General features: G+C 50.1%; 2 protein-coding genes and 1 long non-coding RNA gene across 6 annotated transcripts; 1 reads left to right on the forward strand and 2 right to left on the reverse strand.

The window, feature by feature from the left end:
• Positions 1-327: 327 nt before the first annotated feature.
• LOC311444303 lies at positions 328-2642 on the reverse strand. The gene is made up of 5 exons (XR_014697804.1): positions 2471-2642; positions 2226-2359; positions 2014-2129; positions 1560-1667; positions 328-1448 (listed from the first exon to the last, which is right to left on the reverse strand). It is a non-coding gene; the product is annotated as an uncharacterized lncRNA (long non-coding RNA).
• Positions 2643-5294: 2652 nt separating this feature from the next.
• Positions 5295-9717, forward strand: SQSTM1 (sequestosome 1). Of its 3 annotated transcripts, none has more exons than XM_084535347.1 (8): positions 5295-5584; positions 5681-5776; positions 6507-6736; positions 6853-7009; positions 7470-7559; positions 8035-8279; positions 8523-8730; positions 9377-9717. In XM_084535347.1, the coding sequence occupies exons 1-8, from the start codon at positions 5407-5409 to the stop codon at positions 9532-9534; spliced, it is 1362 nt and encodes a 453-aa protein (XP_084391473.1). In that variant the 5' UTR covers positions 5295-5406; the 3' UTR covers positions 9535-9717. The 3 variants fall into 3 exon arrangements, with proteins under 3 accessions (XP_084391473.1, XP_084391474.1, XP_084391475.1); XM_084535348.1 differs by having other exon boundaries at positions 5298-5584; positions 7473-7559; XM_084535349.1 differs by lacking the exon at positions 7470-7559 and having other exon boundaries at positions 5298-5584.
• Positions 9718-10195: 478 nt separating this feature from the next.
• On the reverse strand, positions 10196-13815 carry MRNIP (MRN complex interacting protein; the record flags this gene model as incomplete). 2 transcript variants are annotated; one of them, XM_084535350.1, is made up of 7 exons in its annotated part: positions 10196-10900; positions 11419-11506; positions 11747-11877; positions 12185-12254; positions 13380-13477; positions 13556-13615; positions 13697-13815. In XM_084535350.1, 7 exons carry the CDS (start codon positions 13775-13777, stop codon positions 10325-10327), a joined length of 1104 nt encoding a protein of 367 aa, XP_084391476.1. In that variant the 3' UTR covers positions 10196-10324. The 2 variants fall into 2 exon arrangements, with proteins under 2 accessions (XP_084391476.1, XP_084391477.1); XM_084535351.1 differs by lacking the exons at positions 13380-13477; positions 13556-13615; positions 13697-13815 and adding an exon at positions 12980-13113.
• Positions 13816-13966: the final 151 nt, after the last annotated feature.

The raw sequence follows: 13966 nt of genomic DNA on the forward strand, positions 1-13966 counted from the left end.
CCCCCTGTGGGGGTGTCCCGGGTGGGCGCTTGGCCCCCCTTAGGCGGGATGCGGGATGCGGGAGGCAGGGGGAGGGATGCGGGCACCGGGCCCCAACCCAGGATGGGGGTCCTGGGTTGGGGGTCCCGGTCTGGGGGTCCCGGTTGGGGTCCCGCAGGAGCCCTCTGCCTCCAGCCTGACAGCCAGCCGATGCCAGGGGAGTGTCGCAGGTGGATGCTGTGGCCTCAAAGGCTGGCATTTGTCTTCCAAAAGGCTCGGTGTTTGGTAATTATGGCCTTAAGCTGCTGGTCGGGGTGAAGGGCAGGAGGAATCGGATGTAAATGGTGCTTTGGGTGTGAATGGGTGCTGCTTTATTTCATTGTGAGCAATGAGAGTTGTACGGTGAGGCTGGGCTCGAAGTGCTGAGCGTGCACCCCTCCGCCACCCGAACCTGCCCCTGCTGTGCTGTCTGTGGTCACAGGCGGGCAGGTGCGTGGCTGCAGCCGTCCTGCTTCACTCCCCGCAGCTCTCTCAGCCATTAAAAATCGTGCAGGTGCTGTGGGACTGCCTTCCAGCGATCAAAGTCTGCTGCTTGAAGTGTTTGCAGCGATCAGACAGCGATGCAAAGCAAAGCCTGCACGTGCCAAGCACAGCAGCACGGGTGATGCTCGGGGTCTGTCCCCATGCCGGGGTATCGCTGTGGTGGCAGCAACCTGTGCACATTGGGCAAGGCCCCGTATCCTTAGCTGCTTGTCCAATTTGTCCAATAAATCCCATTTTCAAACCTTGAAATGGCAGCGAGCCTCTGGCAGGAGGAGCCGGCAGGGGGAGCGCTCCGGGAGCCGCGGGGCACCCAGCATTGATGGAGCGGGGCTGGGGCAGCCAAGGATGTGGGGTTTTGCTCAGCTCCAGGGAGAGCAGCAGCATCTGCATTTTCAGCGCTAGAAGAAGCGACCCCCAGCCGCTCTGCTTGCTCACCCTAAAGCTATCTGCAAAACCCCACAGCCCGCGAGGGGTTTGCGGCAATTAACGGGGGAAACTGCAGGGGCAGCAGGTGCATAATAGCTCTCGTGGGAAAGGCACGTGAAATCCTACAGCCATCTGAGTTTAGTCAAGTGCCATGGCACGTTATGATGTTGAGTGCTTCTTTTCATATGTGCAAAATGCTCCTACTGCATGGGATAGGTAGTGCATATGCAGCGGGAAAGAATAATGTTAATAATTTCCACAAGGAAATTAATTAGGCTTCTCCCCAAGAATAAAGCTTAATCTAATTTCTGCTATTATACTTTGTCTTCATAAAAGTCTGAAGAAATGACTGAGCTTCATGCCACCATTGCATGACAAAAACCTTGGGCTCTCTTGGAAGAAACGAGGGACTGAGCAAAACTGTCAGCCTGGTTGTATCAGTGTGGCAAAGTTCACATTGACTTTTAAAGGCCCTCCCCCACATCAGTTTTGCCTTTATTCTGTTAAAAAAATGGGTAAGTTTTGAGCCTTCTGGGTGCTTTTGCAGAGCAAAGTTTAAAATGCGAACTGCAGAGACTGTAAACCCCAGAAAGCAAATAAACAGAGAGAACCTGTTTTTTCAGGTGATCTCGTGATCTTTGACCAGTTGATGTTGGCAGCACTGAGCACGCTGCAGAAGCTAGGGCTGTCTGCTGCAAGCAGTCCACAGGTCCCGAGGCCTTTACAAAAATTAAAAAGAGAAAACACGTATTAGGTCTAGTTAGAAAATCTAATCCAGATTTATAGCTGATTTTATCTAGCTCTCTGAAGAGCTTGGCTCCGGAGCTTGACTCTGGCCCAGCTGCAAGCAGGTTGGGCCCTGTCCTTCCTGGGCTGCTCTGCACAAAGCACGAGTGCTATTTCACCCGAAAACACAGCCACTTCATTTCCTGTGTGTTTATAGGTCACTGTGTTCAAACATCATGAGGTCTTGTTTTACTCATTAATGCTTTAATTCGGGGCAGAAGCCATAAATCATGTTCTGGAAGTAACGCTCCCTCCAGGTTGCAAGAAGTGCCATCTCACCTGTGTAAACACGAAATTCTGACGTAGTTGCACAACACAGGTTGCATGCTTCTACTTTGTGCCTGCTATCTGCTCATTTTTCCTATCTGCTCCTCCCAGTGCCAGCGTCTTCTGCCCTTAAAAAAAAAAAAAAAAATGTTTCACGTTACACCAATGACAAATGGAGTTGAAAGAGATATCCTGTGTAAACACCCTGATGTTTCAAAGCTCACCTTCAGGAAAACCTAGCCTCGAAAATGAGACAGCAAAAAGCCAGTGTCGCTTTCCCTTCCACCCACACTGTAGAGAAAGGAGGGCTTCTGCATCCCGTTTTCCAGAGCAATGTTTCTGATCATGAACCTTTCACCTAAGAAGAGCAGTATTTCTATATTAAAAATAGCTAAATTTCTGTATTAATGTATTATGCATGTTTACGTGTATAGATGCATACAAATATGTATATATTTCTTAAACTCACAGCAGCAGGAGACGGCTGAATGCACAGTGAGTGTGACCAACCCTTGCAGCCCAGCTTGGTTTGGGCAGGAGCTGTTCCAGGGCCGGGTGCCCCGAGCACCCTGCAGCAGCGCCGGGGCCTCTGGCATCGTCTGGAAGCAGCACAGAAGCAGACGAGCAGCGTTTCCGCTGGGCTGGAGGAGAAAGGAAGCTGTCACGGGACAGGACTGAGTCACCACTGTCTGACCCCACACATCCAGAGGATCCCGTGCCTCTCCAGAAACCTCCAGAAAGAGCCGGCGCCAGCTCTCTGCGGGGCGTCGCGCCGTCCCTCCAGGGCCAGGGGTCCGTGGGGGGCACCCCCAGCCCCACCAAGCCCCCTTGCGTAGTGATAGGGCACTGGTGGGGCCTCAAGACAAAGCCGTGAGTTAGAGAATAATTCCTGCTGAGAAATCACCAGCAGAAATCTGTTGTGGTCTGCAAGCGTGGAAAAAAGCAGGCCCTTTCCTCTCCCCCCTCAATCCCACCGGGAGTTTGCTGTCAGCACGAAAAGCTTGGCCATAAGGAGCACTGCTGGTGAGCATGCCCTCAGAGCAAGAATCTCACCAAATATTTTTAAACACTTCCCAGCAGAAAGTGGGTGGAGAGAGAAAGCAGAGAACTGCAGGGATGCTAACTGCTCCTTTTTGAGCCCTTCCTCTGTAACTTTGATATTTTCAACTCGAACAGCTTTTTTTTCCCCATCCCCTTTGCTGTCCCTCTGCTACATCCATCTGCGTAGCTGCTCAGAAACTAGGGTTGCCAAACCGCTTTTTCGGCAGGGGTTGCTGCGATCGAATGCTATGGAATTCCTAAAGAACTGTAAGAAAACATCCGCGGGGCCAGTTCTTCACGCTGGGAGTCCCACACCTGGGTCCTCCAGCAAACAGAGTGAAAAATGCCCCAAGTTAATTCGAGCTCCAGCCAAATCTCAGTCTGCGGAGCTGTGCGAGGGCAGGGTTTGGTGGGGAGACATCTGTCCAGCTGTGGAGGCAGAAGGATATGTTGGTGAGCACCATAAGAATAGAGTCCAGCTCCTTGCATCTCCCTCTGCGGGCTGAGAACCCCCCGAGGGCACATCCAAGGGCTGGGGCAATAGGAAATGCTGGGAGGAAATCCCCGACCCGGAGGAGGAGGAGGAGGGGACATGCTGAGTCACCCTGTCCCGTGATCGGTGAGCTAAGTTAATCACAGGCTGGTGAAAGCCTTGTTTTCTTTATGTTTTGAAAAAAGTGCATGATGTCACGGCCAGAAAGCCGAGCATGACTCAGCAGAAGCCACCAGGAGAAGGGAAATTCTCCCTGGCTTTTGGCCCCTTCCATATTTGCCAGCTGGATTAAAGTTCACATGGAGGAAAAGTAGGATTTCTGGTGTTAACGTGGTGCATTGACTGGTAGTTATAAACACATCTATTAATCTGGAGGCAAAACCAGGGTGAAAAGACCCAGCAGCCTGGGGACAGCCCATGGTGCCTCAAACACCCGGGCAGGGTGATGGAGAGGAGAGTAAGGAATCAGCCCTGCCAGCACAACAGCAACTCAGTGCCTTAGGAATGACTGTGATGGAGCTGGTTCCCAAAAGAACAGAGCTGGTTCCCAAAAAACAGGTCTCTGGCTCTGTAAACGAGACCAAAAGTGGCCTTTGGGGTCCTCAGATATAGGGCACGAGATGGCTGTGCTGGAGGTGATGCTTGGCAAGGCAGATTCGGTGTGGAGTCCTGTACTGCATGCCCTGCTACTGCCTGCCCCTCTTTGGATTTCATGGGAAAAAAAAACAACCCACAATGATTTTAATCCAGCAAACTTGACCAACATTTCCAGAAATAAGGATACACACAGCAAAGAGATGAAAGGGAAGGTGTGCACCCAAAGCTCTCAGTATCTCGTGCTGTGAAACCTTCCCAGAGCAGCATAATTCATGTCTAAACATGAAGCCTCTGGTGTTTAAACTTTAACTCATCACCTGATGGTGAAGCAGTGGCCACATCATGCACAGAAATCAACATTCCTAGAAAATATTTAAAGTTAGAAAGGGCAACCCTTTGTACTATAAATACTACTTTCCAGAAAAGGGTTGTGAAAAAAGTACCCGTGTGGCCCAGTGCTTTAATATATGCGCTGCACATCCAGATACACGCTACCTCCCCGTCATGGGGGTGAAAACTTTCCCACTCTTGGTTGCGGAGGATGGAAAGTCATGGTATGTGTTCCCTACGTTTTCATTATAGAACCCTAGGATCACTAGGGTTGGAAGAGACGTCCAAGATCATCTCATCCAACCGTCCTTAGGGACATGGTTTAGTGTGTGCCATTGGTGGTAGGGTGATGGTTGGACCAGCTGACTGTGAAGGTCTCTTCCAACCTTAATGGTTCTAGGACTCTACGACCCCAATACCCCCAGTGTCACCCACTAACCACATCCCCAAGCACCACGTCCAGCCTTCCCTCGCACACCCCCAGGGATGGTGACCCCACCACCTCTTTGGACATCCCACCCCAACACCCGGCTGCTCTTTCCGAGAAGAAATGGCTCTGAATTCCCACCCTGACCCTCACTGAGGCCAGGGGGACCAACGACAACCGGGCTCCGAGGGCCCTGCGGGGCGACGGAACCAGCACCGATGGGGGCTGATAATGGCGCCAGCCTTACCCAACCACTGGGGGCGTGGCCTGAGGACTACCAGACGCTATATATGGACAAGTGGGCGTGGTCTGAGATTAAGTGACTACATATATGGGCAAATGGGCGAGGCCACATCGAGGGCGGAGCTAATGAGCAGGGGGCGTGGCTCGGCGCTGGCGCTATAAGGCGGGGGCGCGCTGCCCGGCTCCTGCTCCGCCCCGCGCCGTTCCGTGCCGAGCCGCCCCGTTCAGCCCAGCCCAGCCCCGTCCCAGCGGCAATTCCTGCTGCGCCACAGCCATGGCGGCGCTGACGGTGAAAGCCTACCTGCTGGGCAAGGAGGAGGCGGCCCGCGAGATCCGCCGCTTCTCCCTGCAGCCCCCCGTCCGCTACCAGGCTGTCTGCGAGCGGGTGGCTGAGCTCTTCCAGGGCTTGCTGCGGGCCGGGCCGCCGCCGGCCTTTCGGCTGCACTATAGGGGTGAGGGGGGATGAGGGGGTCGGCTATAGGGGGGTGGTGGGGGGGGGTGATCCTATCGTGGCCGGGAGGCTGATCCTGTCCGTGCCTCTCCTGCAGATGAGGACGGGGACCTGATCGCGTTCTCCAGCGACGAGGAGCTGGAGCTGGCCATGCCCTTCGTGCGGGACGGCGTCTTTCGTGTTTATATCAAAGGTAATGGCATTGGGGGGAGGCAGGGCACGGCCTGATGTACGCTGCGGCTCCCTGGGGAGGTGAATTGAGGGGTGGGGAGGGGGCTGGAGGGGAGCCCACCCTGCTGAGGGGAGGCAGGCAGACCCCAGGTGTCCTCCGAGCTTTGTCACTCCTGGCACGGTGACAGCCACCTCCCTGGAAGCCCTTCCCACCACTGGTGGCCTCAGCGGTCACAGGGACACGTTGGGAAGCCCAAATGCCAGCTTAATTGTAAGTGTGGTGTTGTGCCCTAGTCCCTTCTGTTTGCTTAGACACCTGCAGTTTTATCAGCAGCCCACCTACTGACTCACACGGGCTGTCAGTCTCGTCTCTGCGCTCATCTGCTGTGCCTCCTGGCACCCCTTCTGAACTTCCTCTTGAGAAACATTCTGTCCTTGCAGAGCTTAGGGAGGTAGGATGAGCCGCCAAATGGGGTGGTGCTGTGGTAATCTAAAATAAACATGGAAAGATACTGCTAGGGATGAGGTATGCTCAATTTGAGGAGCAGGTATGTCTGTGAACCCCCTTCATGCTTGGTTTAAGTTCTCATACATGCCCCTGGCTTGTGTTTGGCAGCCAGCGTAAAAATAAACTGACCTAGTAAGTCAATACTGCTGTGACAAGGGCTGTTTGTGTTTCCTTCTCCTCTGCCTGATTTCCAACCTTTAAATAGTAACCTCGTTCTTGATGCAAAGTTCCCTTTCCTTAATAGAGAAAAAGGAGTGCAGGCGGGAGCATCGCTCGCAGTGCAGCCAGGAGCCTCCCCGTGATATGGTGCACCCCAATGTCATCTGTGATGGCTGCGAAGGGCCGGTGGTGGGTGCTAGATTCAAGTGCACCGTCTGTCCAGACTATGACCTGTGCAGCACCTGTGAGGGTAAAGGCATCCACAAGGAGCACAACATGGTGATGTTTCAAAGTCCACTGCTAAATCCGTTCGAGGTGAGTAAAATCTATGGAGTGGGACTAATGCATGAGATGTTCCCCAAATATAAGCACTAAGCTTAATTTACTCGGAATCTGTGTGAACATGGTCACATGAACGTTACCCTTCACAGTGGCTTCCCCGTGGACGTTGGCTCCGTAAAATGAGGCATGGTGTGCCACCCTTCCCGTGGATGCACTGCTGGGGCTATCCTGGCCCTGCAGGTCCATGCCAAAACTCGGAACGAGCCCAGGCCAGTGCTGCTGCCTCCAGTCAGCCTGCTGCGGAAGGTAAGAGGAGATGCTCTGCTAAACAGGGTGGTGGTGGAGGAGCTGGAGTAGGTGGGAATCTGGGTGGAAAAACAGGCATGGGAACTAATCTAATTTGCTTAAAATAACTAGGACGTTTTGGGACAGAGTGCAGTTTCTCTTAAGGTGTATTTAGGGCCCAGGCAATAGATGAGGCTGTAGAGAGACTACTTAAAATGAAACTAAGCAGAGCTGTTAGGTCAAGCATGTCACTACTGTGCTCTAGATCTGCCTTTCAGCATGGCTAATGAGCCTTAACAATGCTAATGCCACTGGTTTATTGTTCCAGAGGTGGCTCAGAGTTAGATTTGGTCTTTCTACTTACTGCTTTTGTGCAGTGACGTTTCTCAGAAAACAATCACTGAATACTCTTGGGGATATGCTCTGTAGGTGCTCTTTCCCTTTGGGCTGCTGTATGTACTAATATAAATTGTTCTTCTAGAAGCTTCTACTAACAGCCCGCCCCAGGACCCCAACGTCACCTTCTTAAAGAATGTTGGGGAGAGTGTTGCAGCTTTTCTGAGCCCTATGGGTAAGTTACTTATGGTGTCATCCATGTCCCTGAGACTGGCTTAGCTTCTAAGAGGAGCAGCAGCCAGCTGTCATGGCTGATGGAATCGCTTCATGCTACTAAGCCTTGAAGCTTTAACTTTATTCCTTGTGCTAAAATTGCCTAGGCTTAGGACATCTTAGTACCTTTTTAGAGTCCTCCTGTGGAAGGAAATGAGGAGTGATTTCATTAACATGTTACCACTAACATTAAGTCAGTGGTGACTTGGGGCTGTGCCTTGCTATGCGGATCTGTAAGTTCTGCCTTGACTCTCTAAATGTATGGCTGTCCATCTAGAGGAAGGTGATTGTGGTGCTTGACACCTCAATTACTACCTGTTAAATGGGAAACTGGCAGATTACAGTAATGTTAAAGCATTTATGCTAGGATTAATGCATGCTTTAAGACTGCTTTTGAGAATGTCGTAATATTTTCTTGGTCTGAAATATGTTCCTAGGTATTGAAGTTGATATTGATGTGGAACATGGAGGACAGAGAAGCAAAGTGACTCCTGTTTCTTCCAATCTGGAGAAGAACGATGCTGAGTCAAGCAGCGGTACTCTTGACCAGAACGCTCAGACCAAACCATACTGGAATAGCACAGATCCTGTTACGGTAGTAAATACGGTTGCAGAGCAGATACAAGACATGGTGATAGATCCTGTGCCCACACAAATGGAAGATGGCAGCTTCCAGACCCAGGTATGAGAACCATGGCATTAATGTGCTTGCTGAGGCTTTACTGAAAAGAAAGCCATTTGACATATGTTATAGGGTTGATAATTGGAGTGTCAGTGCTTAAGTGATGCACGGCACCTCAGCTTTACTGACTTACAGCAAAGATGTTGGGACTTGTGAATCGAAAGCTTCATATTATAGATAGTAGGAGCATGCATCCTACCTGAAAGCACTGCAGCACCTGGACCTTCTTTCTTCCTGTTTCAGGAACACAGTGAGTCTAGCAGTTCATCTGGGGGTGATGAGGACTGGACCCACTTGTCTTCCAAAGAAGTGGATCCTTCCACAGGTGAACTGCAGTCTCTGCAAATGCCCGAGACAGAGGGTCCCAGCTCCCTGGATGTATCTCAAGATCCTCCACAGCCAGGACCTACAGGACTGCGAGAGGCTGCACTCTACCCACATCTCCCACCAGGTATGAGAATGTATGGAGGTTTCACAGTTGAGAATAACTTCCACTCAGAAATTTCCAACTTGCCCAGTATAAGCAAATCTACTTGGAGATGGTAGGAACCAAGCTCATCTAAGTTAGAGGTGACCTTGTTAGCTGGTATGGCAGTGCTCTGCACCTTGTTAGAAGCAGGTTCTCTGCTTGAATGTGGGCAGCTAGGTATTAAAGACTTTATATTAGAACTAGTCTAAGCTACTGTTCAAGCAACATGAAAAATGTGGTATCCTAAGTCCTGTCCTTGCTATGTACTCTTAAGAGTCTTCTAATGCAAGATCCAGACAGCACATCCTGTATGTTATGACACATTTATGGCAGGAGCTAGGTAATGTGCCAGCTGTAACTTAACTGAAACCAGCAGCTCTGAGGCTCACAGCAAGGCCAGCTGAACCTGACTCAGCAGGATTCTGACTCAGCAGTTTTCTTAGATTACGTTTTATTTCAAAATGTCTGTTCTCCTAGGAGACAAAGGAGAACACATCCTCGAGCACTTGTCAGCTATGCTAGATTTACTAGGCTTAGTGCCAGCCTACCTCGCAAGTGCTATTAAAGCCTTGGCTGGTTTGCTAATTACATAAAGTGTTTCAACTTCAAACTATCCCTCTCTTAACAGAAGCGGATCCTCGCTTGATTGAATCCCTGTCCCAGATGCTCTCTATGGGTTTCTCAGATGAGGGTGGATGGCTCACTCGACTTCTGCAGACAAAGAACTGTGACATCGGGGCAGCACTAGATGCCATCCAATATTCCAAGCAGCCTCCTCACATGTAGTAGTCTACATAACAAAAAGCACTTTTAAAAAGCACTTTTTCTCACTGAAACAAAACAAGGCTGTACAATTAACTCTAGCGATACATCTTCTTTTCTGCTAAGGGGTTGTTTCATGTTCCTATCTTGTTCCTAAGTGCTTGTAGAGTCAAGGAAAAAATAAATACTACTTCCTTTCACATGTGATAAGTCTGTGTGTTTGATCAGAGCTGTATTACTAATGGGAACTTGGGTGAAAGATGGTCTAGGCTCAGAGCACATGACTTCACCAAGCAGCTCCCAGCACCAGGGAGGCAGCCTAGGACTGCATTTTTTTTTTTCTCATGTAGCAGGGGTTTTATTCGAGTAGACACTTAGGGCTATATGCTACTGAAGGGAAATCAACTGGGTTGGCTCTGAAGCCTGCTCTGGAAGAAAGGGTTGCTATGGGAGATCTAAACAGAGGCAGAACAAGAGAAAAGGGTTGGAGTTCACAATGGAGAGTTAGTCACAGAACTTCTTTGTGCTGGTCAGAGATCCTTAGAGACCTGGAGGTTTCTCCTTGTTCCACTTCCCTCCCCCAGCTGACCTACTTCCATTCTTATTTCTAAGATTCTTGCTAGATAACATTATATAAACCCAGCACTTGCTCCTTGGAGCGGTCTTTTCCCACAAGACACCTGTATAGCATTTAAAGAACTTTAATAGTGCAATTAAAGCCCCCTTCACTTCAAATTCTTCCTTCAGTACTCAATGTACAGAACATATGCTGGACATACAAAAAGGAAAGCAATACTGGAAGTGCTTGAATTTCTCAGAAATCATCATCAAACTCCTCACCAGTACAGAAGAGGCGTTCACAAGAAATGCTGCTAGGCTTAGGCCTGGTGTTATGATCAACAGGGCTGGTTGTAGGGGGTCCTGTAGCAGCTTCAAGGGTACCAGTTCCAGCCCCTAGCAACTGGCCTTGAGGTTCTTTGACCAATGCATCCTTCCCCTGGGAGCAACTGATGCTGGGCAGCATGCTGCCAGGTGGTTCTAAGGCAAACTGCTCAGTGCTGGTATTGGACTTCTTAAATTTAAAACCTGTACCTGGAGGTAGAGCACTTTGAGCTTGTTCTGAGTATCTAGTGGCCGTACTTACTGCAGTGGTGCTGTGTTGTCCCAACGTTCCACTGCCATCCTGTGGTGACAAGGTGACCCTGGCAGCATTTTCACTATTGTCAGAACATGAAAGAAATTTTTCCCACTTTGAGGGTTTGGTACAAGCAGCTGGGGGCTGTGTGTTTTCCCGTGGCACTACAGCCTGACAGACAGCAGGTACTGTACTGTCTGCAGAAACAGCATCTCCATCACCTTGATCAGGAACTGTTATCGAACATTTCTTGTGCTGTAACAAGGAAGAGCTTAGTTAGAAATCCAGCATGTACAGTAAAGCTTCACAGAAGCAAAGAAAGAGCACTCCCATCCTTCAAATATACTTAAGTTTTCACCAGCACTCTGAAGCAGAGCTGAGTATGGTGCTCTGGGTGGGGCCATGAACTCTGGGCTGTGAAGAGTCAAGTCACCTGGCAGGGCAAATAATCACAGTAACCTCAATAACTGCATGCTGCACAAGTGCTGCTGCTCAAAGGCAAAACAGCCCAGAGAGCAGCTGTGCTGATGGAGGAATCTGGCTCAACCACTTTTAGCTTACACAAGAGGGCATGGCTTTTGCCTGAGTAAAACCTTTCAGAGAGAAACACCCAATACAATTGTCTTCACCTCTCTGGTTATTGAAATAGGTGAGCGGTGGAAGACTTATAGAACTTCAAAACTGCAATGACGTAAAAGAAGCAAGGGGAACACTGTTTTGATTTACTGGTAGGAAGCATCTTCTACAGCTAAAATACCTAAGAGGTTTTTAACCTTTTTGGCTTCGTAGGCAAGCTGGAAAGCTCCATTTTCCTCTGAGTGCTCGTGAACATCACTGTAGAGGAATCTCTTCTGCTGTTTCCTGGCCAAAAAAAAATATTCACAAAGAGGACTCATTAGCTTCACTGTGAATTTTAACACAAACAAATCACCAGAAGTGTTCAGAAAAAGCATACTTCCAGCAATGAAAAGGTTAAGTCAAGCTGTTCATTGCAGCCTGTACTTTGTTCAGCTACCAGAGATGAAATACTTCCCACATATCCAAAGCTAGTATCATCACTCAGAGGCAGGAATTACAAAAAAAAAAAAGTTCTTTCTGTACCTTTGTTCTTCTACAGCATTCTTCCTCCATGAAGAGAACTGTTGCCCTTCTGTACTTTCCTCCTCCTCCTCCTGATCTTCACTGTCCTTGTCCAGATACTTACTCCAGCGACTGACTTCTACCCTTCCCTCCTACAACATTGGAGAATTACTAAAAACAGCAAAATACAAGGTTCTCAAATTTGGCATTATCATGTACATGTAGAATGCCTCAAGAGAAAAGTCAGGCCAGCACGTATTTCTGTATCTTGTCCCCAGGTTCAATATCTTGGAGCAGAGAATTTCTGTATATATCTCATTCTGTCTCTCTGCTGGAGCCTGATCATATACACGGTCATCTCAGCTGCATGAACCGATATAAAGGGATCACAAACTTCACTTTGATTCACCCAGAGGTCAGCATGGGTTGGTACGTACTTCAGCTTTGTAGGTATCTTACCCGCTGGACTGAACTCTCTTCACCATGGGCTGCTGTATTTTCATTGTCATTTACAGATTCTTCTATGCACCTAAGAGAGAGAGAATTGCAGCTGGAGTTTCTTGTCCAGCTTACAAAGAAATTAGTCTGCTTATTTGTCTTTTTCAAATCATCTAGTCATAGCAAAAGACATTGGATAGAAAGCATTGATAGGAACATTGGGTAGGAAGCCTATCAGGAAAAAAATAAAAAAAAATCTATAGAAAAGCAGATTACAGATGTCAAGGACTTTCAGGATACATTGCCCAAATACTGGGAAAAAAAATAGAGAGTAGCCTGCCTTCCTCCTATACAAATAGAGTAGCTCATCTGATCTAAAGCTGCTAACCATGAAATGGGAAATTTTAATTGATCATAACTACAGATATAACAGCATATCTTTTAGGACAACAGCTTAAACCCCCTAATTATATCCCAAGCAAGCAAGTAAAAAGGGAAGTTATTTCATAATGTTTTGGGAAAAACAACACCAACTCTTTTTGATGAAGCAAACAGAGTTCTCCTCCCAAAGCTTAACCCAGAAGCACTGCATATACACAGCTAAGTTATGTAATTGGCTTTGACTGATTTCTGAAAATAACCTTGAGCGAAAAGGAAGTGGTACTAGTTCAAGACTAGTTCAAGATTAGGCAATTCATAAACAGACTCAGAAATTAAATAAACAGGAAAGTGCTACTCAGATTTTCCAGCCCGGCAGGAATTACACCCAATTTTTTGCTCTTTCTGTCGATGGCAGGGATTACTCAGCAGACCCACCACGTGAAACCCCCGAACACCAACAGTTTGGTGGTGCCAGCTGAGTGGAGTATTTTCTCCCCGGGGTGCCCACAGCTGCGCTGCTTGTCAGCCTGAGGGACGGGCACTGCCAGCTGGCTCCTCAGACAGTACATAAGAAAGTGCAACTTCAGAAAACCAAACCAAGCCCTATTTCGTGTATTTCAGTGGGTAAAAGCGCGATGAACACACACTAACGACCAACTAAAATTATCGAAAGAAATCCCTTTTTAAAAGAAGCACAGCAGGCCACGAAATGAACAAGCCGCTCGTTACAGGGAGGGGAGGACAGGGCCGGCACCCAGCCCAGCCCCCTGCGGTGCGCACTGTTCGGGTGCCGGCCGTGTGAGCCGTGCCCCGGCCGTCCCCCCCCGTCCCGTACCGAGCAGTCCGAGCAATCGCCTCCTCCGCCTCGCCCTGCAGCGAGTTTAACTTCTGCACGTGGTGCCTGCAGTCCCGGCCCGACCCCCGGCCGTAAACCTGCGGGGAGAGGCAGCACGGAGGGCAGCGCGGAGGGCGGGGGGGGGGCCCGGCGGGGGCGGAGGCCGCGGCCCTCACCTTGAGCAGGGCCTGCCGCTGCCCGCACACGCTGCAGCTCCACTTGGTGCTCCGCTTGGCCTAGGGGGGAGCAGAGGGGGGTCAGACGCTGCCCGGTGCCCGCTGCCCGCCCCCCGGTGCCCGGTGCCGGCCCAGCCGCACCTGCTGGGCCTGGAAGAGGCGGCAGGAGCAGCAGCGCAGCACCCAGCACGGCGCCGCCATCCCGCCGCCCGCCGTCGCCATGGCAACGGCCGACTTCCGCTGACGTCACCGCGCCGCCCGCGCTCCGCGCCGCTCTTGGGTCAGCTCCCCAAGCCACGCCCCCCGTCCGTTAAGCCCCGCCCACTCTCACCCAAACCCCACCCCAGAGACTAAACCACGCCCCCAGCTCACGAAGCCCCGCCCACGAAGCCCCTCCAGGGGCCGCAGCCC

Source organism: Aythya ferina, assembly GCF_964211825.1.
Source record: "Aythya ferina genome assembly, chromosome: 14".
NCBI classification, from domain to species: domain Eukaryota; kingdom Metazoa; phylum Chordata; class Aves; order Anseriformes; family Anatidae; genus Aythya; species Aythya ferina.